Below are 25,521 nucleotides of genomic sequence, written 5' to 3'. Positions count from 1 at the left end.
CTGGGACTATTTTCACTGAAGCACAGAAAACTAAGAGGACATTTAAGAAGAGATTTTAAAACTACAAAAAGAACTTTAATAAGGTAGATAAGGAATAAAGGCATTTTGTCTAGTTGGGAGTCAGTGAGAACAGGTCAATTGAAAATCTTTGAGCCGAGTGAGGAGATGGGGGTTATAAAACAGTTGGTAAAGCTGGCGAGGTTTTACCTCAGGGGGAGTGGTTGAAGAAAAGACTGTGGCAACATTTTAAACGATAGGTGGATCAGCATTGTTAGGAAATGATGATACCGGTCTGGGAGACGCAAGGAGGGAGCAGGATTAATTTTAGACTGCTGTGGTCAGGAGCTTCACAGTCGTGCTGAACTGAATAGCTCCCAGTCACGCTGTGAGCTTTTGTGGTTAGGTCTTTCCTTGTTCATGTTCTCTGTCCCCACCCTACATTCCTGTAACTGAACATGGGACGTTCTCAGAATGGGTGCATTATTCATTCAGCCTTATCAAATACGATTTCATCTCGGCACAGTTACGACTTGCTGCACCTTGGATGATTCAGTTCTATTGCACTGTCGAGTTAACTCCACCCACAATGTTATCAGCCTTGATACATGGAATGATTCGCAAGTTGGCCAGCATCCAATTTGTCCAAGGCACATCAAGCGTATTTGTGGGTATGTCTCTCTTGGGAACAAGGAGTTCCAATAAAAACTTCAGAAGTGGTTTATTTCCCTCTTGCCCTGTTGAAGGGATTGACTTCTTGCTGGCGTAGTGTCCCAGGCACGAATTATCCTCAGTGTACCTGTGTGGAATGAGCCCACGCCTACACACAAGTCTGGAATTAGACTGCACACTGATTTGGCCCTTGCAGACATCGACCCCCCCCGCCCCCCCCCCCACCCCACCCACCCTCCCTCCCTCCACTCCACCCACCCCCCCACCCTCCCTCCACTCCACAACCCCCCACCCTCCCTCCACTCCACACCCCCCCCCTTCCCGCCCCCCCCACCCTCCCTCCACTCCACCCCCCCCCCCCCCCACCACCACTCCACCCGCCCCGTCCACCCCGTCCCCCTCCCACCACTCCACCCCCCCCCTCCTCCCCAGAGCCACTGGATGGTGAACATGAATCTCAGTGTGACTTTCCCCCATTCTTTTGTCTAGTTTCTAAGCTTTGTGTGTGTCATGCGTGCCTGTGTCACGCGTGCCTGTTTTGCTCTGAAACTGGTCTCATCCAGGATTAACTAAATGATCGACTACTTGGGGGCAAGGTGGCACAGTGGATAGCACTGTCACCTCACCGCCAGGTTTGATTCCAGCCTCGGGTGACTGTCTGTGTGGAGTTTGCATGTCCTCCCTGTGTCTGCATGGGTTTCCTCCGGGTGCTCCAGTTTCCTTGATGGGCCGAATGGCCTCCCACTGCACTGTCGGATTTCTACGGTTCTTCACCGAAAGTCTCTTTGTCAGGTGGGTGTTTGATTGACATAGACCTGATCTGTTCAGTGCGATTAGCTGCTCATTTTTTACTGACACTGAATCCTGTGTGCAAACGTGCAAAGGCAGAATGTGTGTCAACATGCAAGAGTGAAGTGTGACAGACACAGGCGCCCGTGACACAGGCGCCCGTGTGACACAGGCGGGCGTGTGACACAGGCGGGCGTGTGACACAGGCGGGCGTGTGACACAGGCGGGCGTGTGACACAGGCGGGCGTGTGACACAAAGCTTACATTTATTTCAAAACGTCCCAATGTAATTTAGATTTTGATTGTGGAGGACAAACCAAACACTCACCAAATTCCAGTTTATCTCGATTGTTAGCGAGGGCATGAATAAGACCAATGGTTCCACAGGCATTACTGATGGTTTGTTTCATGAAATAAACTTGCGGAGCGACTTTCTGCCCCTCAGCCTTTATTTTTGCTTCCTCCTCTTGTTTGAAGGCTTCATACTGAAGAAGAAAAAATATCGCGGTTAGCTACTTGTTGAAAGATCAGCTTTTCCATTTGCAAATTCAGGTGAAAATATTGGGTGGGATTTTGCGGCCGCACTCGCCCCAAGGTCAGAAAATCCCGCCCGAGGTCAATGGACCTTTGCCTGCTCCGTGTTCCGCCCGCTATGATTCCCATGGCGGGCGGGAGGGTAAAATTCTGTCCATGGGCCCTGATTTTACCGGCACGCCTGCCCCGAAATCAGGGTGGGCGAGGCTCACAGAGAGGCTTTCTCTATTGGCCTTGGGTGCGATCGTACGAGCCTCGGGTGGGCGTGCCTGTAAAATTCCACCCATGGTCTCTTTCTGTTCACCTCTTCCCTTTACCAATAAAATACAAGGTTGGAACGTGTTTCTCTTGGGTTTTTTGTGGTCCATACTAAGCACTCAAAAGGTACCTTTTATTCCAAATGGGGTTTGGGACCTGTGATAGGGCTTTGATCCGTTATCATTACTCAGATTTTCTGAACACACGCACAACCCAGGGTGGCACGGTGGCACAGTGGTTAGCACTGCTGCCTCACAGCGTCAGGGACCTGGGTTCGATTCCCAGCCTGGGTCACTGTGTGGAGTTTGTACGTTCTCCCTGTGGGTTTCCTCCAGGTGTTCCGGTTTCCTCCCATAGTCCAAAGGTTAGGTGGATTGGCCATGCTAAATTGGCCCTTAGTGTCAGGGGGTGGAGCTGGGGTGGGGCTATGGGGATAGGGCCTGGGTGGGATTGTGGTCGGTGCAGACTCGATGGCCTCCTTCTGAACAGTAGGATTCTATGAACCCGAGAACGCTTGCAGCCTCTCATAACCTGATCCTACTCATTGACCAGAAAATTCCGGCCATTCCCGCTGACTGGATTATCCGATCCCGCCAATCCTTACCGCGGATTCCCCGATGGCTGAGGTGCCAACAGTGGGAAATCCCATTGGCACCCAATGGTGCGCTGCCTCGATTGGTGCAAAACACGCCATGGGGACGGAAAGGAGGTCCCAGCAAGGGAAATAAACCGACTCTCACTTGGGCAGATATTCAAACATTGAGATCCACAGCTGGCATTAGCCGAGAGTCTGCACTTGCGCAAAAAATGTCAGATCCCACACAAAGTGTTTAAGAAAGTGAAGACCCTGTCTTTCGCTGCCCAGGAACATACCATAACAGCCAATTATGTTCTTGTTGAAGGACGATCACTGTTGTAGTGGAGGAAACACAGCAGTCAACTTGCACACAGCAACCCCATAGAAACAGCAATGTGTCAATGGCCAATTAATCTGTTTATGCGATGTTGAGGGATAAATATTGACCAGGACTCCCGGGATAATTCCTCTGTTCTTCTTCAAAATACTGGCCATGGGATCTTCGAGACCCAGCCGAAAGGACAGATGGAGCCCTATCTCAGCCGAAAGATGGATTTAGATGAAACAGTGTTGGGATCGGAATCCAAAAAGATATTGATTTGTAAATCGCTCCTCTCCCTTCACATTTAACTGCTTTTGACTGAACTTCCGCTTTCAGTTTTAAAGTTTATTTCATTAGTGTCACAAGTCGGCTTACATTAACACTGCAATGAAATTACTGTGAAAATCTCCTAGTTGCCACACTCTGGCGCTCATTTGGGCAAACACAGTAAGAAGTCTCACAACAAGAGGTCAAAATCCAACAGGTTTATTTGGTAGCAAAAGCCACAAGCTTTCGGAGCGTTGCTCCTTCATCAGGTGAATGGGATTTCAGTTCACAAACAGGGCATATAAAGACACAAACTCAATTTACAAAATAATGGTTGGAATGCGAGTCTTTACAGGTAATCAAGTCTTAAAGGTACAGACAATGTGAATGGACAGAGGGTTAAGCACAGGTTAAAGAGATGTGTATTGTTTCCAGCCAGGACAGTTAGTCAGATTTTGCAAGCCCAGGCAAGTCGTGGGGGTTCCAGATAGTGTGACATGAACCCAAGATCCCGGTTGAGGCCGTCCTCATGTGTGCGGAACTTGGCTATCAGTCTCTGCTCAGTGACTGCGTTGTCGTGTGTCGTGAAGGCCGCCTTGGAGAACGCTTACCCGAAGATCAGAGGTCGAATGCCCGTGACCGCTGAAGTGCTCCCCCACAGGAAGAGAACAGTCTTGCCTGGTGATTGTCGAGCGGTGTTCATTCATCCGTTGTCATAGCGTCTGCATGGTTTCCCCAATGTAACATGCCTCGGGACATCCTTTCCTGCAGCATATCAGGTAGACAACGTTGGCCGAGTTGCAAGTGTATGTCCTGTGTACCTGGTGGATGGTGTTCTCACGTGAGATGATGGCATCCATGTCGATGATCCGGCACGTCTTGCAGAGATTGCTGTGGCAGGATTGTGTGGTGTCGTGGTCACTGTTCTCCTGAAGACTGGGTAGTTTGCTGCGGACAATGGTCTGTTTGAGGTTGTGTGGTTGTTTGGAGGCAAGAAATGGGGGCGTGGGGATGGCCTTGGCGAGATGTTCGACAAACATGGGACATGGCGGACAGAGTACCCTTCGTCGTCCAGTACTTCCCCAGAGCAGAGAAGCTACGACATCTTCTCCAGAGCCTTCAACATGTCATTGATGAAGACGAACATCTCGCCAAGGCCATCCCCAGAACCCCACTTCTTGCCTCCAAACAACCACACAACCTCAAACAGACCATTGTCCGCAGCAAACTACCCAGCCTTCAGGAGAACAGTGACCACGACACCACACAACCCTGCCACAGCAACCTCTGCAAGACGTGCCGGATCATCGACACGGATGCCATCATCTCACATGAGAACACCATCCACCAGGTACACGGTACATACACTTGCAACTCGGCCAACGTCGTCTACCTGATACGCTGCAGGAAAGGATGTCCCGAGACATGGTACATTGGGGAAACCATGCAGACGCTACGACAACGGATGAATGAACACCGCTCGACAATCACCAGGCAAGAGAGTTCTCTTCCTGTTGGGGAACACCTCAGCGGTCACGGGTATTCGACCTCTGATCTTCGGGTAAGCGTTCTCCAAGGCGGCCTTCATGACACATGACGACGCAGAGTCACTGAGCAGAGACTGATAGCCAAGTTCCACACACGAGGACGGCCTCAACCGGGATCTTGGGTTCATGTCACACTATCTGGAACCCCCACGACTTGCCAGGGCTTGCAAAATTTCACCAAATTGTCATGGCTGGAGACAATACACATCTCTTTAACCTGTGCTTAACCCTCTCTCCACTCACATTGTCTGTACCTTTAAGACTTGACTACCTGTAAAGACTCGCATTCCAACCATTATTTTGTAAATTGAGTTTGTGTCTTTATATGCCCTGTTTGTGAACTGAAATCCCATTCACCTGATGAAGGAGCAGCGCTCCGAAAGCTAGTGGCTTTTGCTACCAAATAAACCTGTTGGACTTTAACCTGGTGTTGTGGGACTTCTTACTGTGTTTACCCCAGTCCAACGCCGGCATCTCCACATCAAGGCTTATTTGGGTAACAGTGAGGGAGAATTTAGCACGGCCAATGCACATAACCAGCACGTCTTTCGGACTGTGGGAGGAAACCAGAGCACCCGGAGGAAACCCACGCAGACTTGGGGAGAATGTGCAGAGTCTGCACAGACAGTGACCAAATCGGGAATTGAACCCAGGTCCTTGGCTCTGTGAGGCAGCAGTGCTAACCACTGTGCCACAAACACTGGGTTGAATTAAAAAGGGGCATCTTTGCATAGTTCACATTCAGAGATGTTTACCAATTAGAATCAGAGGAATATTTGCATTTCGTCTTCTGCTCCATTTACGTTTACTGCATTAATACTTGTAAAATTAACAGCACAATCATTTTCCACTTTCTTTTGACCCGCTCTCCTTTTCTCTTGAAGGTATCCTCAAGACAGGTGCACAAACTGAGTGGATTCTATCAGATCTAATTACAAGGTCTAGTCTACTGATCCAAGGATCAAAGATCCTCATTTTGGGCTCCTGCATCCAGTTATCTCTAACCATTGCCCCGTGACATTCAATGACATTACCATCACTGAATCTTCCACCATCAATATCCTGGGGGTTACCATTGACCAGAAATTGGTTGGGACTGGACATATAAATAGTGTGGCTACCAGAGCAGGTCAAAGGCTAAGAATCCTGCAGCAAGTAACTCACCACCTGACTCCTCAAAGCCTGCCCTCAAGGCACAAGTCAGGAGTGTGGTGGGATACTCTCCACTTGCCTGGATGGATGCAGCTCCAACAACACTGAAGAAGCTTGACACCATCCAGGGCAAAGCTTGATTGGTAACCCTCCCACAAACATTCAACCCCTTCACCACCAACGCACAGCGGCAACAGTGTGTACCATTTACAAGCTGCACTGTAAGGACTCAGCAAGGTTCCTCAAGAAGCACCTTCCAAATCCACAACCACTATCATCTAGAGGGACAAGAGTCATAGATATCTGGGAACACCACCTTGGAAGTTCCCCTCCAAGCCACTCGCCATCCTGACTAGGAAATATATCACTTTTCCTTCACAGTCACTGGCTGAAAATCCTGGTATTCTCTCCCTAACAGCATTGTGGGAGTGCAATGGCTCAAGAAGACAGCTTACCACCACCTTCTCAAGGGCAACTAGGGATGGGCAATATATGCTGGCCTAGCCTGTGACATCCCATAAAGGAATTTTTTTTAAAAAAAAGAGTCCATCCGATTCACTACACCCTCCCGCTGAGGGGTTTCCACCATTTTCTGCTGCTGTCCAGTTTCCACTTTATTTATTTATTTTATTTATTAGTGTCACAAGTAGGTTTACACTGACACTGCAGTGAAGTTTGTGTGAAAATCCTCTAGTTGCCACACTCCGGTGCCTGTTCAGGTATACTCAGGGAGAATTGAGCATGGCCAATGCACCTAGCCAGCATGTCTTTCGGACTGTGGGAGGAAACTGGAGCACCCGGAGGAAACCCATGCAGACACAGGGAGAACGTGCAGACTCCACACAGACAGTGACCCAAGCCGGGAATTGAACCCAGGTTCCTGGCACTGTGAGGCAGCAGCGCTAACCACTGTGCCCCCATGCCGCTCATAGCATTACTTGCAACTCCTAACAACATTGAATGTGAAGGATGACTTAACAATGAAGCTTCTGCATCACAACGGCAGCTTGGATTTTATATTGTAATATGACCGTCTCAAAAAAAAAGTCCTTCAGAGGATTGATACCAGAGATAAGTTGCCAAAAACTTGGCCAAAGAGGCAAGTTTTAAGGAGCAACAGAGAGGTGGACAGAAAAGTAGAAGAATGTTGAGAGAACTGCAGAGCTTGGGGTCAATCATCTTCAACAAGATCTCCACCACAAACTCACATTACAGAAAGTCAATACTCCATGTTTATCTGCAGCGCAGAGATGCAGGTTCTTCAACGATTAGAAGGGTCAATTTTACAATTTATCATCAGTATTCTCCTGGACAAGTTTAAAGTTTATTCACTAGTGTCACAAATAAGGCTTACATTAACACTGCAATGAAGTTACTGTGAAAATCCCCTAGTCGGCACCTGGTCGGGAACACCGAGGGAGAATTTAGCATGGCCAATGTGCCTATCCAGCACATCTTTCGGATTGTGGGAGGAAACCCACGCAGACACGAGGAGAAGGTGCAAACTCCGCACAGCGACCCAAGCTGGGAATCAAAACCGGATCCCTAGCGCAGTGAGGCAGCAGTGCTAACCACTGTACCACCGGTGGACATTTAAATATACTGCATCTAATTTCAAACTGAGCCTGGTCATTTCTGTTTGGGACTGCCCGCGAGGGAAGGAGAGCCCCACAGGTCATTGCGGTGGATGCTGTTGTATCACTAAATACACCCAAGAGAGTCAACTGACCCACTGCCAGACAGAGCCCATCTAACACCGCTGCCATCCAGGATTTGCCCTGACCAGGCCGTGGCGTTGAATAGAACCCTGAGTCTATTATCATGAGGGGTAACTGATCCAACCCCGCCCCCCTCACCAACCAAGACAGGTAATCTATCAACCTGCCCAGACTCCAGTATCAGAGAGAAGTGGGGCTTGGTAATGTAACAAGATCCACGCTGATGGAGCAGCTGATTTTATAACCCAACTCACAGAACTGTGATCCAATAGAGAATTTGGCCAAACACTGATGTTGATGATCTTCTCATCTCTGGATCAAGAGGAATGGGGTTAATTAGATAGGTTTACCAACAAGCCAGCATGGACACAATGGGCCGAATGCCCCCCCCTCCCCTCCCTATGAAAGAGCTTTCGGGCATTGACTGAAAGGTTTAGCAGTTGGGAAGGAATGGTCATCTATTTGAAGTGCTGTGTGCTAAATATCTGTACAAAGGTCACAGCAGGTGGTTTGCAGTCTTCCATCTGCAATTTTGACAGCACATAATGAACACCTGCATCCCCTATCATTGCTTTGTGTCTCACCACACAAAACAAACAATTCTTTGTCTAATCTCATCCCAGCAATGTTCTGCCAGTTTTCTATTGGGCCAAGGCTTAATTATCTACTTCACTCGAATTGAAGAGCAAGTCAGAACATTCCTTCCACATAATCACATGATCAAAGACATCGACAGCTCAGATCTCAGAAGATGATCCCGATGCAAGATGCCGGGGTACACCACGTGAAAGTCAAGAGTGCTCGTAATCTATCTCTTGCTATCTTTGTAAGTCAGGACATTTGAGCACACATGCTCAAATACTGCCTAATTGCAGGGTACACAAAGGGACTGGATGAGAATGTGGAGAATACCATGGAGGGCACGGTGGCACAGTGGTTAGTGCTGCTGCCTCTCAGCTCCAGGGAGCAGAGTTCAATTCCGGCCTCCGATGACTGTGGAGTTCGCACTTTCTCCCCGTGTCTGTGTGGGTTTCCTCCGGGTGCTCCGTTTTTCTCTCACAGTCCAAAGATCTGTAGGCGAGGGAGATTAGCATGAGGTTACGGGGACAGGGCGGATGAGGGGGCCTGGGTATGATTCTCTGTCAGAGAGTCGGTGCAGACTCGATGGGCTGAATGGTCTCTTCTGCACAGTAGGGATTCCTTGATTCTATGTTAAGATTTATATAGCACCTTGAATGTAATGAAATGCCCGAGCACCACACAGGTGTATTATGAACGAAGTATGACACCAAGCAACATAGGCGGATATTAGGACAGATGACCAAAACCTTGGTCAATGAGGGAGGCTTTAATGAATGTTTTGAGTACAATTCTGCTGCTGGTGTTGGCCCACAGCTCCTCATGGATGCCCAGTCTCGAGTTGCCATATCTATTCAAAGTCTATCCCAATTAGGAATGGGCAACAAACACTGGCCCAGCCAGAGACGCTCACATTACCATGAAAAAAAAATCCCCTGACAATTCTTCTGGCTGAATAACTGAGGCAGGAGGGGATTATATTTCCTTAGACTTGGCGTGCTGTGCAAAAATTTCACATGAATCATTCGAGAAATTTGGCTGGATTTCTTGCAGCACATGACAAACACTCTCACATCCAGTATAGGCAAGCTCATTTGGTTTCTGTGAATTACTGATCTTTCTGAATGTGTTTAAACAACATACCACGGGGCCTAGAATGGGGCAACAACTTCAAATCACATCAGGAATTTGCACGTGGTTGTGAAAAGCTTGTGCATCTCAATACTCTTTGAGCAACAGCTAATCAAGTTATAGATCCTTTACTGCACAGGTTATTTTGTAGTTTCATATCGGACAAAGAGTCATAGAGGTTTACAGCATGGAAACAGGCCCTTTGGCCCAACTCGTCCATGCTGCCCTTTTTTAACCACTAAGCCAGTCCCAATTTCTCACGTTTGGCCCATATCCCTCTATACCCATGTAGCTGTCTAAATGCTTTATAAAAATACAAAATTGTATCTGCCCTCTTTCTGTGTGAAACAAAAGCCCCTCTGGACCCTTTTATAACTCTCCCCTCTCACCTTAACATCTATGCCCTCTAGTTTTAGACTCCTCTATCGTTGGGAAAAGATGTTGATTACCTAGCTGATCTATGCCACCCATTATTTTATAGACCTCTATAAGATCACCCCGAAGCTTCCGACGCTCCGGGGGAAAAGTCCCAGTCTATCCAGCCTCTCCTTATAAGTCAAACCATCAAGTCCCTGTTGTAGCCGAGTAAATCTTTTCTGCACTCTTTCTAGATTAATAATATCCTTTCTATAATAGGGTGACCAGAACTGTACACAGTATTCCAAGTGTGGCTTTACCAATGTCTTGTACAACTTCAACAAGACATTCCAACTCCTATATTCAATGTTCTGACCAAGGAAACCAAGCATGCCAAATGTCTTCTTCACCACTCTGTCCACCTGTGACTCCACTTTCAAGGAGCTTTGAACCTGAACCCCTAGATCTCTTTGTTCTATAACCCTCCCCAACTCGCGGGCAGCAGGATGGGTATGGACAAGATCGGAGAATCCCGCACATTATCTCCTTTGGTGGCTCAGTTCATACTTTGTTTTACTCATTCGTGGAATGTGGACATTGCTGGCTCAGCCATCATTTATTATCCATCCCCAATCGCGCTTGGTAAGGTGTTGATGAGCCGCCTTCTTGAACCGCTGCAGTCCATGCTTTGTTGGATAACGCTCTTTTGCTATGTAAATAAAAATTGTTAGAGCTGCAAGTCAGGAAGTGGGGCGCGGGGTTTCAAGGCAAAGAAAAAGATGCCAACTTAATGGGGCGGCACGGTGGCACAGCGGTTAGCACTGCGGCCTCACAACGCCAGGGACCCAGGTTCAATTCCGACCTCAGGTGACTGTCTGTGTGGAGTTTGCGTGTTCTCCCTGTGTCTGTGTGGGTTTTCTCTGGGTGCTCCGGTTTCCTCCCACAGTCCAAAGATGTGCGGGTTAGGTTGATTGGCCGTGCGAAATTGCCCCTTAGTCTCAGGGGGATTAGGACTGTAAATATGTGGGATTACGGGGATGGGATCTGGGTGGGATTGTTGTCAGTGCAGGCTCGATGGGCCAAATGGCCTCCTTCTGCACTGTTGATTCTATGATCTATGATTCTATGAACTTGCCAAGAAAATGTGTTCACAGCAGAAGTCTAGATGTCCTCACAAGTCTGGGTGAGGATAGATTGTCTGATATGGAGGAGTTTGAAACAGTGAGCCTCATTAAAACGCGCAGACATTTGTAAAAATGCGTGGAATTTAGAGAGTCTGGGTTGATAAGTTCTAGACATTTGAATGTGCCATCTTTTCATGTGGAGGTAAGGAGTGTAGAACCAGACATACCCAAAACATTAGGACAAGGCCCAAGAAGCACCAACAAGACTAAAGTGTACAACTGCACAAATTAGAGAGCTCCCAAACCTCTAATCTTCCCACACCTTTCTAAACATCTGTGAAGCAAAACTGAAGGTTCAGACATCACTCTGCACATGACACAACAGAGAACAGGTGAAAATTACAGGTTCGGTTCTGGCTAAAACCTACAATTTTAAACTGAAGACAAAGCGTCGCATCAATTCCGTGACTAAACATTGCACAGCATTGTGTTCAAAGAAAATGGGAGGGCAAATTTGTTTCTGTGAGGAAATGTTTTGATGGGTTGCGAGTCAAAAATCGGCATTCTTCCCTCATTTATAATTAACGGTACATCATACTGAAAACATGTTTCAAATTCCATTCAACTTTATTTAAAAACAGGTCAGAACAATAACGGAGTTCAACTCAGGCCTTGCTAACGGCTGGAGTGAGGAAAAGGACCAGTTGCCCAGGAAACGAGGGGACAACTGACTTTTTCTATAAATCATATTCAACTTACTAAACAAAAATGCAGGAATTCTTTGCTTAACATTGTCATTGCAGTCCTGAAAAGTGCAACTTTAAACAAAATAATATGAAGTGAATCAGATTTGTCCATTATCATAGAACAGAATCATAGAATCTCTACAGTGCAGAAAGAGGCCATTCAGCCCATCGAGTCTGCACTGATCACAATCCCACCCTGTAACCCCATGTATTTACCCTGCGAATCCCTCTGACACTAGGGTCAATTTAGCATGGCCAATCAACCTAACCCGCACATCTTTCGATTGTGGGAGGAAACCGGAGCACCCGGAGGAAACCCACGCAGGCACTGGGAGAATGTGCAAACTCCACACAGACAGTAACCTGAGGCCGGAATCGAACCCAGGTCCCTGGGGCTGTGAGACAGCAGTGCTAACCACTGTGCCGCCGTGCTGCCCTGTGGAACCTTACCTGTCAGAATAAAAAAACTATACCCTTTAAACTGAAGAATTGTATCTTCCTAAATCCGGATGTTCGCTCATGACCAAACTAAAATAACCTGAAAGATAACAGAAATTTGCTAACTCTTTCTACTTTCACCTGCTTGCTAATCCCCGAGCTCACTGTGAGCCTGTCGCAAGGCCCCTTTCTCAAGAACTTGAAACAATATCTGGGCTTGCTGATTACAAGGTGAAAACTGGCTTTAGAAGTGAGAAATGTTTTGTAATACAGCTTTGCAGCAAACTGCAGTTGTGTAAAATTGCAGGAAATGTTCTGGAGAGGGCACTAAGCAGCAAATGAATTCAATTGAATTGATTTTATTATTGTCACATGCATTGGGATACAGAGGAAAGTATTGCTTCTTGCGAGCTGTTACAGACAAAACGTACCATTCATAGAGTACACAGGAGAGAAGGAAAGGGGTTGGTGCAGAATATAACACTGCAGTTACAGACAGATTGAAGAGAAGGATCAACTTAATATGTAATAGGGCCATTCAAAAGTCTGATGACAGGAGTTTGCACGTTCTCCCCGTGTCTGCGTGGGTTTCCTCCGGGTGCTCCGGTTTCCTCCCACATTCCAAAGATGTACAGGTTAGGTTGATGAGCCATGCTAAAATGGCCCTAGTGTCAAGGGATTAGCAGGGTAAATATGAAGGGTTGTGGGAATAGTGTCCGTTTGGGATTGTGGTCGGTGCAGACTCGATGGGCCAAATGGCCTCCTTCTCTACTGTAGGGATTCTATGTGTTCTATGAAGAAGGTGGAAGAGAGTATGTCTGGGATGCACGAGATCCTTGATTATGCTGGCTGCTTTGCCGAGGCAGCGGGAAGTGTAGACAGAGACAATGGATGGGAGGCTGGTTTGCGGGATGGACTGGGCTTCATTCACGACTCTTTGTAGGTCCTTGAGGGAGCGAGAGGAGCCCATTGCCATTTTGTGGCAGAGCTTCACAGGAAACTCAGGGTCCAATCCTTAACTGTAATGTTATAAGCAAATTCCTAACTCTGTTAAACAACAGATACACGCAACAGCTATGCTTTAGGAGAATATGCTAAAAAATCTCAGCAGGTCTGGCAGCATCTGTGAGGAGAGAAAAGAGCTGACGTTTCGAATCCAGATGGCCCTTTTGACATCTGGACTCGAAACGTCAGCTCTTTTCTCTCCTCACAGATGCTGCCAGACCCTGCTGAGATTTCCCAGCATTTTCTCTTTTGGTTTCAGCTTCCAGCATCCACAGTAAATTACTTTTATCCAGCTATTCTTTAACTTAGGGCGGGGATGGTTTGCAATCAGCCCACACTGCTCGGAACCGAGTCAAGACTCTCGAACCCGCATGGACAGCAGGTGGGGGCCTGGGGGGGGTCCCGTCAGTTGGTGATGGATTGTAAACCCAGGTCTCTAAGGAGAAAGGCAGATGGTGCAGAACGGCACGGAGTGGCTCCTGTCAAACACCTGATTTCCAAGACAGTTCAGATGGAGTGACCCTGGCACAATATCATCCTGAAGTGTACATTCTCTTTATCCGAGAAGCTACAGTTACTGACATTTACTACAACTTTCTTTTTGTGTAAAATGTCAGAATTACAAAGAAAAATATTTATAGCTCTACAAGAACGGCTGTTTCTTTTTTAAGTTCAGACCCTCTAAATATAAAACACATTTTGCTGCATAGCAAGTAACACTATAGCTAGCATTTATTTTCCTTCTTTCCACCCCACTTCTCCTCTGACACTTTATAAGGTACAGTCGCAGAGGTGATGTTGGTCTTCCAGTACCTCACCCAAATGAGTGTTCTTCATGGTGTTAGCCTGAGCAGTGAGTGCCAAGAGGAGTGTTATAAAGCAGCGACACGGTGTGAGATGTGACTCCAATGGGCCAAGTGTGATAGCTCCGGCAGTATAGTTAAAAAAGGAATGTCACCGGTGGGTGGGTGGGAGAGAGGAGGAGGAGGAGGTACCCTCAAGAAAGAAAAGACCATCTCTCCTGCAGTGCCATTTAAACAAAAGAAAAAAAAGTGAACTGCATTTCAGTCAAGGTCATTGCTACAAGGGCTAACAGACAATTTCACGGGGGGGCTATCCATTTAATACAATCACAGAATAGAAGGAAATAGAATCCAGAGACAGTGCAGAAGGAGGTCATTCGGCCCATCGGGCCTGCAGCAACAACAATCCCACGCAGGTCCTTTCCCCGAAACCCCACCGGCTCGGTGGCACAGTGGTTAGAACTGCTGCCTCAGAGCGCCAGGGACTTGGGTTCGATTCCCGGCTTAGGTCATTCTCTCTGTGGAGTCTGCACATTCTCCCCATGTCTGTGTGGATTTCCCCCGGGTGCTCCGGTTTCCTCCCACAGTCCAAAGGATGTGCTAGTTAAGTGCATTGGCCATGACAAATTCTCCCTCCGTGTATCCAAACAGGTGCCAGAGTGTGGCGACTAGGGGATTTTCACAGTAACTTCATTGCAGTGTTAATGTAAGCCTACTTATGACTAATAAATAAACTTTACTTTTTCCATTAACTCTGCCAATCCCCCTGACACTAAGGGACAATTTAGCACGATCTAACCTGCACATCTTTGGACTGTGGGAGGAAACTGGAGCACCTGGAGGAAACCCATGCAGACATTGGGAGAACGTGCAAACTCCACACAGTCACTGGCAGGGGATCAAACCTGTGTCCTTGGCATTGAGAGGCAGCAGTGCTAACCACTGTGGCACCATGCTGCCCTATGCCAGTTTAATAATCACAAGTGCAATTCTGGGAACCTTTCCTGGAATGATGAATTCCAATATAAAATATATCGTTACTCACAAAACAAACATAGTAATTGAGAAACCCAAGCGAGAAAAATGTAGGCCTGCATTTTGGAAAGAATATATAACCACGTGACACGCCTCCTCTTGAGAGTCCCTTATTTACAGTAGCTTTTGGTTAATGTGTTTACCGAACGTCATAAAAGAGAAACGAGTACCTTCTCTGTAACCGGGAAGAGCAGAAGAATCGAGCAGACAGGTCTTGGCACCAAACTCAAGAGTTCAGGATCCATTCCAAAGACATCGCCAAACTGCCAGCTGGGCAGCAATCCCAGCTGTTGCATGAACTAGTGGAGAAACATCATAGATCAATTCAACAGGGAAACTCTTCCATCCGCACCCACACAATCAAATTCATCAAATAGAATGAAACTTTCACAGAATACAACCTGAAGTCTCACAACACCAGCTTAAAGTCCAACAGGTTTATTTGGAATCACGAGCTTTTGGAGCGTTGCCCCTTCATCAGGCGAGTGGAGAGGGAGGTTCACAAACACGGCATATAGAGGCAAAGACACAATTGCAAGATAGTTACGAATTGGAATGTGAAGAGTTTGCAAAATCCTACTAAATGTTCTGGCTTGAGGCAATTCACACCTCTTTAACCTGTGATTAACCCTCTTTCCACTCGCACTGGCTGTACCCGTAAAGACTTGATTACCTGTAAAGACTCGCATTCCAACCATTTTTCACATTCCAATCTGTAGTTATCTTGCAATCGTGTCTTTGCCTATATATATGCCGTGTTTGTGAACCTTCCTCTCCACTCACCTGATGAAGGAGCAGCGATCCGAAAGCTCGTGATTCCAAATAAACCTGCTGGACCTGGTGTTGTGAGACTTCTTACTGTGCCCACCCCAGTCCAACGCTGGCATCTCCACATCAGAACAGAATTAGACAGGCATCTTATCACTGCGTTAGAAAACAACAACTATATAGTGCCTCTGAAGATATCTAGGCCGGAATTCTCGGGCCCTTCACCCCCCCCGGCCTCCGCTCCCAGCGGGTATGGAGAATTTGGCGCTCAGCCAAATCTCCATCCTCTGCAGCGGCACTGGAAAATCCCAGGTGTGGGGGAGGTCGGAGAATTCTGGCTCTGGCGTTCCAATAAGCCAAATAAAAGCCTGTATTTATACGGTGCTTAGATGAACACAGCTCCCCAAGCAGGGGAGAAGATGGCCTAGTGGTATTATCACCAAATTATTAATCCAGAAACTCAACTAATGTTCTGAGTTCGAATCCCGCCACGGCAGATGGTGGAATTGGAATTCGATAAAAAAATATCTGGAATTAAGAATCTAATGATGACCATGAAACCATTGTCGATTGTTGGAAAAGCCCATCTGGTTCACTAATGTCCTTCGGGAAAGGAAATCTGCCGTCCTTACCTGGTCTGGCCTACATGTGACTCCAGAGCCACAGCGATGTGGTTGACTCAACTGCTGTCAGGCAACTAGGAATGGGCAATAAATGCTGGCCAGCCAGCGACACCCATATCCCACAAATGAATAAAGAGTGCTTTACAGCGGCTGAACTACTTTGAAGAGTGCAGTTACGGAAAAGCAAAAGCCAGTTTGCACACAGCAAGCTTCCACCGAATCGTGATCAGATGCTTTTGCAACGTTGACAGAGGGATAAACGTTGACCAGGGCACTCTGGATAACTCCCCTGCTCTTCTGCGCCCACCCGAGGGGGCAGATGGCACCCCAGTTTAACATCTCATCTGAAAGACTGCACCTCCAACAGTGCAGCATTCTCTCAGTACTGAACTGGGAGCATCAGCCTGGATTCTGCACTCAAAAACTCTGTCGTGGGACAGGAACCAAAAATCTCCTGACTAAGAGGTGAGAGTGCTGCTATCTGAGACATAGTGGCTTCATTGCAGTGTTAATGTAAGCCTACTTGTGATGCGAATAAATAACTTTAAACTTCATAGCTAGCACCATATTCTTCGACATTTACCCGAAAAGGCAGCAACACAAGTAATATATTCCCTTTCCAAAAAGTCACCATCAGTTTCCTGCCATATACAACCCTAGTTAATATAACAAACCATGACTTATAGAATCATAGAATCCTTTCAGTGCAGAAGGAGGCCGTTCGGCCCATCGAGTCTGCACCGACAATAATCCCACCCAGGCCCCATCCCCATAACCCCACATATTACCCTGCTAATCCTCCTGAGACTAAGGGGCAACTTAGAATGGCCAACCCACCTAACCCGCACATCTTTGGACTGTGGGAGGAAGCTGGAGCACCCGGGGGAAACCCACGCAGACACGGGGTGAAGGTGCAAACTCCACACAGACAGTGACCCAAGGCTGGAATTGAACCTGGGTCCCTGGTGCTGTGAGGCAGCAGTGCTAACCACCGTGCCACCATGCCGATTTCAGCCTTCCCTTATTTTAAGCTACAGAAAAGATTGTTTAAAGGAAGCACTTCGAGCAATATCTCTTAAGATTAGCGATGAATGATTTTGAGGAGTACTTCTTTGAGCATCTCAGTCTCGATCTCTCATCTGTCTCAGCGCTAATGGCAATAACACTTTGCACAGTTAACGTGACAGTACTTAGCCAGTTCGTGAAACCCTTATGCTCTGACAGAGTAACATTGCCACCTAGTGGGGAAGGAGAGAGCTGTCAAATTCCCAACACAAAAGAAACATTTGAGAGGCTGCCACTGCACATTTTTAAATTTGCAACTAAAACATCATTCATTGATGTCCATTTAAAAATATATTTTTCCCACTGTTGATTTTTTGAAAAGTGTTTCAATGCCAATCACTGTCAGACAATGAAAGATGGAGGTGAGGAAATCTCAATCCTATTAGTGCCAATTAAAATTGAAAACTGGAAGGCAGTTTTTAAACAAATATCCATTTGCTTTGGATTTACAGTTTGCAGCATCATCAAACATGTGATTTGACATTTCTCAGCACGGTGGCACGGCGCCCGGCGTCGCTGCCCCACCGCGCCCGGCGCCGCTGCCCCACCGCGCCCGGCGCCGCTGCCCCACCGCGCCCGGCGCCGCTGCCCCACCGCGCCCGGCGCCGCTGCCCCACCGCGCCCGGCGCCGCTGCCCCACCGCGCCCGGCGCCGCTGCCTCACCGTGCCCGGCACTGCTGCCTCACCGCGCCCGGCACTGCTGCCTCACGGCGCCCGGCACCGCTGCCTCACCGCGCCCGGCACCGCTGCCTCACCGCGCCCGGCACCGCTGCCTCACCGCGCCCGGCACCGCTGCGTCACGGCGCCCGGCACCGCTGCCTCACGGCGCCCGGCACCGCTGCCTCATCGCGCCCGGCACCGCTGCCTCACCGCGCCCGGCACCGCTGCCTCACCGCGCCCGGCACCGCTGCGTCACGGCGCCCGGCACCGCTGCCTCACCGCGCCCGGCACCGCTGCGTCACGGCGCCCGGCACCGCTGCCTCACGGCGCCTGGGACATTGCACGTTCGATTCCGTGTCTGTGTGCATTTCCTCGGGGTGCTCCGATTTCCTCCCACACTTCAAACATGCGCGGGTTAGGTTGGTTGGCCATGATAAATTGACTCTGTCAGGGGGATTAGCAGGGTAAATGAGGGTTACGGGAATAGGCCCTTCGTTGGATTGTGATCAGTACAGACTCGATGGGCCAAATGGCCCCCTTCTGTACTGTAGGGATTCTATGAACCGTCATTTCCCTGACTGAATGAAAAATCCATCTAGTTTTAGAGCACTCGCGTTAGACACACACTTTTTTTTTTAAATGTATAAAAGCAAATGGCTGCTTTAATGGGTTCTAACAATTTAGATGATTCTTATCAGTTCAATTTAATGAAATCCACAGCCAAAAATCGAACTGTAACTCAATAGTACAGCGAGATTCAGAGTGTGAAGATCAATAAACCTGCATCTTTTACAGACCACATCGTGAGTCAGGAATTTGCTGAGTTGAAAACATCTCAGGCGAAGGTTCTCCGCATTCAGAGGATTTTCATAACCGCACGCCATGTTCCACACTGGCAGGAATGTGCTGTTTTACAACCCTGACAGAAAGCCAGGGACTCAGGAGGATGGTTACAAATTAATATTCCCATCCTTTTCTGCCACTAGCTGGCCAATCGTTGTGTTCTCAGCACGAGTTTCAGGATCTCATTTTTTTGAGCTTTTTGTTTTCCTTCTTAGAAAGGATTCGCGATAGAGTTGCGGCTAAAAATGTTTTTCTTTGGAACATTTAAAAAGCAGCAGGATGCAACACTGACATAGAAGGGAACCTCAGATTTCATAGATTCCCTACATACAGAAGGAGGCCATTCGGCCCATCGAGTCTGCACCGACCACAATCCCACCCAGGCCCTATCGCCATAATTCCATGTATTTGCCCTAGCCAGCCTCCCTGACACTAAGTGACAACTTATTAGCATTGTCAATCCATCTAACCCGCACATCTTTGGAGTGTGGGAGGAAATCGGAGCACCCGGAGGAAACCCGGGCAGACACGGGGAGAATGTGTAAACTCCACACAGACAATAACCCAAGCCGGGAATCGAACCTGGATCCCGGGTGCTGTGAGGTAGCAGTGCTAACCACTGTACCACTCTGGGTGTCTGTGCATTGGATTTGTAACTTTAAGAAGAGGCCGAGAACAGCACAATGCATCTAAAACCAGAGTAAAACAGCTCAGAAACCAGACGCACTGAATGCAACTTAGAATTCGGCAAGCTCTCACTGGGGATGTTGGGGTGGGAGGGGGGAAAAGGGTTGGGAAAAAATTGCACTGCCAAAACCTGCAAAAATCAAGTGGAAATGCAAGACCCAATCTCAAGATAGCCAACAAATCATCAACAACCATTGCCACAAGTAGCTCCTGAGAACTTATTTGTGGAAGTATTGGTGGTCGGTTTGATTCAGAGGCCTACTGGCAGATCCCTACGACGGGTTGGGGGAGGGGAGGAGGCAGGAAACACGTAGCAGGGACAAAACTCCACTGGGTCCTGGGATCAGAATCAGCAAAATGGGGAAAGTCCAGGTTGAAAGATTTGTTCAGTGTTTCGGTCTACAGCAACAGGCCAAAACTCAATCCCTCAATCTTTTAGAAGTTGTCTGAAAAGGGCAGGCCATGTGGTTTATTGCTTATTCTTAACCACCCTCTGAAATGGCAGAGAAAACCGTTCAGTAAAAGAGCAAATCAGCCATGGACAACAAATTCAGGCCTTCCCAACGACTCCCAGATCCCATGGAAAAATAACAGAAAAACAATATTAAAAAGAGAGAGATTGACTGAAATAATTTAAGTTGTTACAACTATTGCTCTGTCTGCAAAAGGAAGCAGGCAACTTTTCATATCTCACTTGGTCTCACTAAAAGTCACAAAGAGTCATATCCGACTAAAACATTGACTCTTTCCTTCTCCACAGATGCTGCCAACCCTGTTGAGCATTCCCAGCATTCTCTACTCTTGCTAAATATCAGTGCAAAAAGCAGTGGTTAGCACTGCTGCCTCACAACGTCAGGGACCATTGACTGCACGGAGTCTGCATGTTCTCCCCGTGTCTGCGTGGGTTTCCTCCGGGCGCTCCAGTTTCCTCCCACAGTCCAAAAGAGCTGGTTAGGTGCATTGGCCATGCTATATTCTCCCTCAGTGTACCCAAACAGGCGCCAGAGTGTGGCGACTAGGGGATTTTCACAGTAACTTCATTGCAATGTTAATGCAAGCCTACTTGTGACTAATAAATAAACTTTACTTTTATCTGTTAGTCCGCCTTTCAGGTGGTTTGGAGAGATCAGAAAATCCCTACAGTATAGGAGGAGGCCATTTGGCCCATCGAGCCTGGACTGGCAACAATCCCACCCAGGCCCTATTCCCGTAACCCCACGTATTTACCCTGCTAATCCCCCCTGATACTCAGTGGCAATTTTTAGTGTGGCCAATCCACCTAACCTGCACATCCGAATGAAGTTACTCAAAATTTTCAGAGTTTCCGAGCAAATACATAGGAATAAACTGTTGCCGCTGGCAGAAAGGTTGGTAAACAGAGCGAACCAGATTAACGTAAGCAGCAAAAGGAATAGATGAATGCTTTTGGTTAATGCAGCAAGATGCCATGATCTAGAATGCACTACCTGAAAGTGGAAACAAATTCAATAGGAACTTTCAAAAGGAAATTAAAATACATACCGAGGAACTGCATGAACTGAGAGAGTAGGGGAGTGAAAGGAATCGGATAGCTGTTTCAAAGATCTGGCACAGGTACAATGGGTAGAATGGCCTCGTTCTGTGCTGTATGGTCCTGAGACCAACAAATCTCCACGGAATTAGAGTCAAATATCGGTAAAACTTGTGTAGGCTTCGGAAGGAGAGAGGCGGAAAGAGGCGAAGAATGCAAGGGTATATTGAAGACTCTGTCACCTTTAGCAGAGAGCAGGGTGGTTGTAGGGGAGCTAGCACCCAAAGTAAAACTAAATCAATTAATATAAAGTTAAATAAATAGGGCAAGATGCTCTTTTGGAGTTGGTGTGGACTCGATGGGCTGAATGTCCTCCTTCTGCACTGCAGGGATTCTTTGAAGCGAGGTGCATGTACACATTGACTGTGAGAGAAGTGCACTGCCTCTGTGTCCAAAGTGTTCTTATTTATTTTGTTTTTACGATTTAAAGTTGATGATAGTTCGAATATATAAATGATTAAGCATTTTCTACAACTCGATGAAATATTTGGCGTGTAGGACATGTATTTAATCTTACTCATGGGGTCACGGTTAGTGAACAAGCCAGATTACAATCTTGCGGCACACTGAGATGAAGGTGGACCACTCACGTGGCGTGACCCGCCCATCACTGACCAACAGGGCGATTTTGCACGGTCAGAATAACTTATGAGTGAGGGATAGTCAGCAGAGAGATTTCTGGGAAGGGAGAAAGTAAGATTCATTCAAAGTACTGATGAACCGGAGAACAGGATTCAGACGCCATCGAAAGACCATAGAACCAAAGAAAATTACAGCTCAGAAACAGGCCTTCTGGCCCTTTTTGTCTGTGCTGAACCATTTTTTGCCTCGTCCCACTGACCTGCACTTGGACCATATCCCTCCACACCCCTCTCATCCATGAAACCGTCCAAGTTTTTCTTAAATGCTAAAAGTGACCATTTACCACTTTATCCAGCAGCTCATTCCACACTCCCACCACTCTCTGCGTGAAGAAGCCCCCCCCCCTAATATTCCCTTTAAACTTTTCTCCTTTCACCCTTAACCTACGCCCTCTGGTTTTTTTCTCCCCTAGCCTCAGTGGGAAAAGCCTGCTTGCATTCACTCTATCTATACCCATCAAAATTTTATACACCTCTATCAAATCTCCCCTCATTCTTCTACGCTCCAGGGAATAAAGTCCCAACCTATTCAATCTCTCTCTGTAACTCAGCTTCTCAAGTCCCGGCAACATCCTTGTGAACCTTCTCTGCACTCTTTCAACCTTATTTACATCCTTCCTGTAACTAGGTGACCAAAACTGTACACAATACTCTAAATTCGGCCTCACCAATGCCTTATATAACCTTACCAGAAGAAAAACCTCAAATCAACAGAACTGCAAGATGAAATTTCAACTCTGAAATTAAGGGCGAGATTCTCTGGCCTCCCCATAGTGTTTTAGGGCAGCAAGGTGGCACAGTGGTTAGCACTGCTGCCTCACAACGCCAGGGACCTGGGTTCAATTCCAGCCTCGGGTGACTGTCTATGTGGAGTTTGCACATTCTCCTTTAGTCTGCGTGGGTTTCCTCCCACAGTTCGAAAGTCGTACAGATCAGTTGATTGGCCATGCTAAATTTCCCCTTAGTATCAGGGGGATTAGCAGGGTAAATATGTGGGGTTACGGGGTCTAGGGCCTGGGTGGGATTATGGTTGGTGCAGACTCGATGGGCCGAATGGCCTTTTCTGCACTGTAGGAATTCTATGATCCCTTGGTGGCGGGAATGCGCTGTTCATTGGTGGCGGGATCGTCTGGTCCTGCCATCGTCAATGGCAACTCCCATTGAAGCCATCTCATGCCGCTGGGAAACCCACAGCAGGGGGAGCACTGCCGGCAGGACAGTCGGAGAATTCCATCCCAAAACATTTCTGCATTATTCTGTTGCGAAAAGAGCTCGTCAATTCCATTCTCAATCTCCTGTTTTTCCAACCTAATGGTCAGAGCTTCAGCAAGAGGGGGCGGTCAGAATTCTCAATCTATATGTTAATGCCCATCAACGTTCATCATTGCGGGCAAGTCATTATCAAGTGTTAAAACTAGCACAGCATTAGTCGGGAAGCGATGGCCTAGAGGTATTATCGCTTGACTATTAATCCAGAAACTCAGCAGGACCAGGGTTCGAATCCTGCCACGGCAGATGGTGGAATTTGAATTCAATTTTAAAAAATGGAATTAAAGAATCTACTGATGATCGTGTGTCGATTGTTGGAAAAACACATCTGGTTCACTAATGTCCTTTAGGGAAGGAAATCTGCCATCCTTACCTGGTCTGGCCTACATGTGACTCCAGGGCCACGGCAATGACTCTCAACTGCAACGAGGAATGGGCAACAAATGCTGGCCAGCCAGTGGTGTCCATGTTCCACAAATGAATAAAAAAATATAAATTCAGGGGGATTTAAAAATGTGCAGCACAGAAACATTGAAAGCAGAAAATGTGACCGCAGATTAAAGTGGGGTTTCTCCAAAGTTGTGCAAGACAAACCTGCTCAGAAACTGCCAGACAGCTTTGCTCTAGAGTTCAGCAAGCTTATTCCAGTTAGAGCAAAAATCAGTGGAGGTTCACTAGATTGTCCCTGGAATGAGGAGAGACTGAGTAAATTGGCCCTATATTTCTCTGGACTTCAGAAGAGCTGAGAAGCAACCTCGTGGAAACCTACAAAACTCTAAAAAGGATTTGACAGGCTGGACACAGACGTTGTTTCCGCTGGTTGAGGAAACTAAAACACGGGGGCAGAGCCTTAGGATGAGGGGGTGATCATTTCGGACTGAGATAAAGAGAAATAACTTCATTCAAAGGGTTGAGAATCTTTGGAATTCTCTACCCCAGAGGGTTGCTGATGCCCCATGGTTGAATACATTTAAGGTCGGGATAGATACATTTTTGGTGTCTCAGGGAATTAAGGGATATGGGGAGTGGGTGTGAAATTGGAGTAAATGCTCCAGCTTAGCCACGATGGTATTGAATGGTGGAGCGGACTCAATGGGCCAGTCAATTCCTGCTCCTGTTTCTTGTTCCAATTAGCCACGCAGTCCCAGATTTGGACCATAGTCTGCACCAGATTGGATGATCTGACCAAGTGGAGACAATAGGGTCACAACAATTAGCTTCAACATCTCTGGGTGAAGGAACAATAAAATTCCCACTCCTCAGCACTTTCCAGGAACACCTGCAAGAAACGTGTGCTTGGAGATCCGGACAGACTCTACTTCCTTCTCCCGAGGTGACTGACACAAAGCACAACTCAGGAAGGAGTCAATGACATCAGGAGAAAAGGAAATAAATTTCAAAACCAAATGTCTATAAAAGACGACATTTTTTTCTATTCATTTACAGCATGTGGGAGTCACTGGTTAGGCCCATTGCCCTTGACAAAGTGGGGGTGAGCTGCCTTCTTGAATCGCTGCAGGCCTTGAGGTGCAGGTACATCTACAGTGCTGTTAGGAAGGGAGTTCTAGGATTTTGACCCAGCGACAGTGAAGGAACAGCAATATATTTCCAAGCCATAATTGTGTGCGAGCTGGACAGGGCTCTCCAGGTGGTGGTGTTCCCAGGTATCTGCTGCCCTTGTCCTTTGAGGAGGAGATGCCGGCGTTGGACTGGGGTGGGCACAGTAAGAAGTTTCAGTACGCCAGGTTAAAGTTCAACAGGTTTATCTGGAATCATGAACTTTCAGGGCACCTGGTCCCACCTGATGAAGGAGCAGTGCTCCGAAAGCTCATGATTCCTTTAACCTTGTCCTTCTAGATGGCAGTGGAACCATGTTTAGAAGGTGCTGTCTAAGGAGCACCTTAGTAATGTGGATAGTAATGGACAAGGACGAGTGTTGGCCTAAGGGTAGGGTGCTAAATTGGGGGAAGGCTAACTATAGCCGGATTAGGCAGGAATTGGTGGCCGTTGATTGGGAGAGGCTGTTCGGGGGTAAGTCCACGTCTGGCATGGGCAGTCTTTTAAGGAACAGTTGATAAGGCTGCAGGACAGGCATGTGCCTGTAAAAAGGAAGGAGAGGAAAGGTAGGATTCGAGAGCCGTGGATAACCAGGGAAATTGAGGATCTGATCAAAAAGAAAAGAGAGGAGTACATTAGGTCCAGGCAACTGAAAACAGATGGAGCTCTGGAGGAATACAGAGAGAGTAGGAAAGAACTCAAACGGGGAGTTAGAAGGGCAAAAAGAGGTCTCGAAATGTTCTTGGCAGACAGGATTAAGGAGAATCCTAAGGGATTTTATTCATAT

At 47.4% G+C, this 25,521-nt stretch overlaps 1 protein-coding gene across 3 annotated transcripts in view; it reads right to left on the bottom strand.

Annotated features, from left to right (window-relative positions):
• The window catches only part of uchl3 (ubiquitin carboxyl-terminal esterase L3 (ubiquitin thiolesterase)), a 61,652-nt gene that overhangs the window by 29,493 nt on the left and 6,638 nt on the right, over positions 1–25,521 (bottom strand). For all 3 annotated transcript variants that reach the window (XM_078221591.1, XM_078221590.1, XM_078221592.1), the window contains 2 exons: positions 15,222–15,350; positions 1,787–1,943 (listed from right to left, as the gene is read on the bottom strand). In XM_078221591.1, the coding sequence (XP_078077717.1) occupies positions 1,787–1,943; positions 15,222–15,347 (283 nt within the window). In that variant the 5' untranslated portion in view covers positions 15,348–15,350. The remainder of the gene's footprint in view (positions 1–1,786; positions 1,944–15,221; positions 15,351–25,521) is intronic.

The sequence above is a fragment of the Mustelus asterias genome, chromosome 10 (assembly GCF_964213995.1).
Source record: "Mustelus asterias chromosome 10, sMusAst1.hap1.1, whole genome shotgun sequence".
In the NCBI taxonomy this organism is placed as follows: Eukaryota; Metazoa; Chordata; class Chondrichthyes; order Carcharhiniformes; family Triakidae; genus Mustelus; species Mustelus asterias.
The sequence above is the reverse complement of the archived record's forward strand: the minus strand, read 5'-3'. Positions and strand labels throughout refer to the sequence as shown.